Source organism: Notolepis coatsorum (genome assembly GCF_963971535.1).
Source record: "Notolepis coatsorum genome assembly, chromosome: 19".
In the NCBI taxonomy this organism is placed as follows: domain Eukaryota; kingdom Metazoa; phylum Chordata; class Actinopteri; order Aulopiformes; family Paralepididae; genus Notolepis; species Notolepis coatsorum.
Genome location: NC_140183.1, coordinates 50,472,076 through 50,475,695, shown reverse-complemented (window position 1 = coordinate 50,475,695; position 3,620 = coordinate 50,472,076). Strand labels below are relative to the sequence as shown.

Sequence of the window (3,620 nt, the reverse complement as noted above, 5' to 3'; positions counted from 1 at the left end):
AATAAAAAAATAGGGCGAAGAAAACGTTTTTTTCCTATAGGGCAAAGAAAACGTTTTAATAAATTTTCAATCAATCATTCCAATAATACACAGTTGGATGTGTTAGTTGGTTGGATGCACTTCAAGCTGCTTCCACATGAGGCAACTTCTCTCAATCATTCCAATAATACACAGTTGGATGTGTTAGTTTGGTTGGATGCACTTCAAGCTGCTTCCACATGGAGTTGTGGGAACTACTTTTTCTGGCGGATGGTTTTTTCAATAAATCTTCGATTAATGTGTGTTTATTGTATAGAAATAAGGTTGGATGAATCTGGCAGTTGTATAAAAGCTTTACACCACGTGCAGTCGTGATTTGTGACCAATAAACCATGCCTAGGGGGGTCTAACGACCCTCGGCTGCGCCTCGGGCCTAACAACCACCCCTAGGCATGGTTTATTGGTCACAAACCACTCCTGCGTGTGATGTAATGCTTAAGTAGCTACTTTTTCATTGACTTTTCAAAAGCATTGGTGTACTCTAGCACTGACGAGGAATAGAGACAATAAATATGCTGATGTGGAGTAGAAAATAAATTGTTCAAGGACAAAATCATTCAAAGACATTAAAGGAAATATAGAGTCAAAACAGAGTATGTTCAAGTATCACTTTTAATCACTTGATTATGGTGCTTTAAACACGACACAAAACATCAATAGTTGTGTCTGAATATGTTTGTGAGGACTTTGCTGGGTGGCGTGTGTATCTGTGTTTGTATAATCGAAATCGAATGGGTGAATTCAAATGAAGTATGTTTGCGTGTGTGTGTGTGTGTGTGTGTGTGTGTGTGTGTGTGTGTGTGTGTGTGTGTGTGTGTGTGTGTGTGTGTGTGTGTGTGTGTGTGTGCATGTTTAGCTATAGCTGCCATTCACTACCATCGTAGAGAGAGAGAATGTTCCAGTGACTGTGCTCTGGGTTAGTTATCTTTCTGACATGTGCCTCACTTAAATCGGCACACTGCTTGCCGTCAGATGCGGTGAACATTGTGTGCGAACCTCCCGTGCAATGGGCCTTTGTAATGTCCTGGCATTCATGTGCCGATAGGCAACCACAACAGGATCCTTTTCACCTGCCCGGGCGCCCCAGGACAAACACTCCAACTCTGACACATCCACCTTCCCTCTGTGTGCTGCTAAAACAAAGAGTCAGCGGTTCTGTTGAGAGGACACAATATTTCCTAGCGGTGAACCCTAAAGCACTGACACAGAGCAGAGAGGGGGCAAAGGTTATGGGATTTGTGCTGCAGAGGTCACAGCACGTTAATGCTGCCTTAAAAAAAGAAAAACGAGGAATAGAACCGTTGTTTATATTCCTCTAGCCTTGTCGTTCCACTCCTTGTGCGCGTTTGTATTAGAGACGGAGCGATGGCAACGCAAGATTGATGTTCACCTAAAGAACTGATCTGAGATAAGTGGACTTAATTCTACAGGCCTGGCTCCTGGTGTTTCTTCACACCATGCTCTTTTGTTCTTTTTCCTTTAACTGCTGTAGGTCAGTTTTCACAGTATTATCTAGAGAAACATTTATTTCCCAAAAAGCTAGGTAAGCTAAGTGCTAATGTCTGTACACAATTAACTGTACTCTAGATTTCATACTTACTCTATTGTGATTGCCTAGGTCCTTGGTGACTTGTGTCTCATGTTTATTATTGGTCTATCTTATCAATTGCCTATCATTTCATTCATTCATTCTTACCCACTATAGCACACTGCCACAAACACAGAAGAAGCACACTATCATCTACATACTGTACAGTAGCTACTTCCCCAATATATATTTCCTCCCCCATTATTTTCCAATGATGTCCAGCTGCTGCTTGTCTACTCTTTCTGAGATGGTGTTAGGTCGACTGCGAGTGACCCCGGGTGCCTCTCCCTCAGAGACAGCGGTACAGCTGTTGCCTTCTCCTGATGGCATGGCAGGGGTTGAATCCTGGCAGCACCTCAGCCCAAGCAGACCCCCCGACAGCCGCACCAGAGCCACCCTTAGCTCTCGGCAGCGCAGGGCATAGAGCAGTGGGTTAACCGCTGAATTGACCAGGCAGAGTGTGCTGCAGAAGGCAAAGGCCCTCTGTTGGGCATGGGTGAGGGGCATGGAAACATCAGCCAGCATGAAGGAGAGCGCAGGAAGCCAACACCCTACCAGTATGAGCAGGATCAAACCAAAGGTACGCGCCAGCCGAATGTCCATCCTCATGCGGGCCTGACCCGTCCCCACTGCTGCCTGGATGCCGGTCATGGAGGCTTCATGGCGGTGGGCCTTCCACAGGATGAGGGCATACGCCCCCAGGATTAGGGCCAGAAGCACCAGGATGAAGCTTGTCCAGCAGGCCAAGTAGCTCCGGTTGATGTAGGGGAAGAGATGCGAGCAAGGCGGGGCCAGGCCCGTGGGGCACCTCCAGCCCATCAGCGGCAGGAAGGAGATGAAGATTGTGGCGCTCCACAGAGCCAGCAAGCTCAGCAGGGCTCGCCGGCGGGTTAGCAGCACCTTGTAGCTGCAGGCCTGGTGGATGCAGAGGTAGCGGTCCAGTGCGGTCAGCAGTAAACTGCCCACCGAACCAGTGAAGGCCATGGTGACGCCGCCCAGCTTGAAGAGGTAGGCCGTGGGGCCGTCACTGCGGCGGAACAAGTGGAAGTCTAGGAAGCTGATGGTAAAGAAGCAGCTGGCGAAGACGTCAGCCAGAGCCATGCTGCCGATGAACAGGTAGGAGGGCCGCTGGCGCAGTGCGGCCGTGGCAGCGATCACACCAAGCACCAGAGCGTTCTCCAGCAGGGTGAAAGGACCGGCCAGGAAACAGATGGAGCCGATAGCTGTCTTCTCTGAGTCAAACAAAACCATGTAGCAGTCCAGACTCTCACAGGACCGGTTGACTGGTGGGTTTAGAGTAGAAATGAAGGAGAGGTACATCTTGTAAAAAATAACGTTTGAGGACAGGTAAACTCATTTAGTATCTATCATCATTATTACCGTTGTTGCTGGAAAACCAATACTTCATATACAAATATTTTGATTTATTTACTGAAGGGTACATACGTGTGGGGGATGATGCAGGTATACTCTCGTTCTCTTTGGCTCCCATGGTTCCTAATGAGTAGGGATCATTCCATTCTTCCATCTGTGAGAGTATTTTTGGGAACAAATCTTTTATCACCAAGATCTAACCAGGGAATAAAGTACATGGTGTTTGAAATCTCGTATCTGTTACATAACTACAGCCACTGTGTTCAATTCACTTTACATTCTATCAACTGAGAAAGTATGAGTTCTCTGTGAAATTCTCTCTGTGAAAAACACTGGCACAGGATTGTTACACAAATCTACTAAGAGAAGAATAAAGATTTGATGCATGTACCAAATACCAAAATGAACCACTGAATGGGGCTATTTCTGCATTTACAAATACAGAAAAAAAACAAGAAAGCATGGTAATAACTTTCATTCATCATGTATGAAGAAAAACTATTCAAACCAGTTGTGCTTTATAAAGGAATATTGTGAACCATGCTAGTTTGCGTTGGAATTCACATTTCCTGAAGAAGGGGGGGCTTCAACAGGTGGATGTAATAGCAGCTAATCCCTA

General features: G+C 46.2%; 1 protein-coding gene across 1 annotated transcript; it reads right to left on the bottom strand.

The window, feature by feature from the left end:
• Nucleotides 1-1,828: 1,828 nt before the first annotated feature.
• On the bottom strand, nt 1,829-3,155 carry cnr2 (cannabinoid receptor 2; the record flags this gene model as incomplete). Its single annotated transcript, XM_084335741.1, has 2 exons — nt 1,829-2,910; nt 3,074-3,155. The coding sequence occupies 2 exons, from the start codon at nt 3,153-3,155 to the stop codon at nt 1,829-1,831; spliced, it is 1,164 nt and encodes a 387-aa protein (XP_084191867.1).
• Between the last annotated feature and the right edge of the window lie 465 nt (nt 3,156-3,620).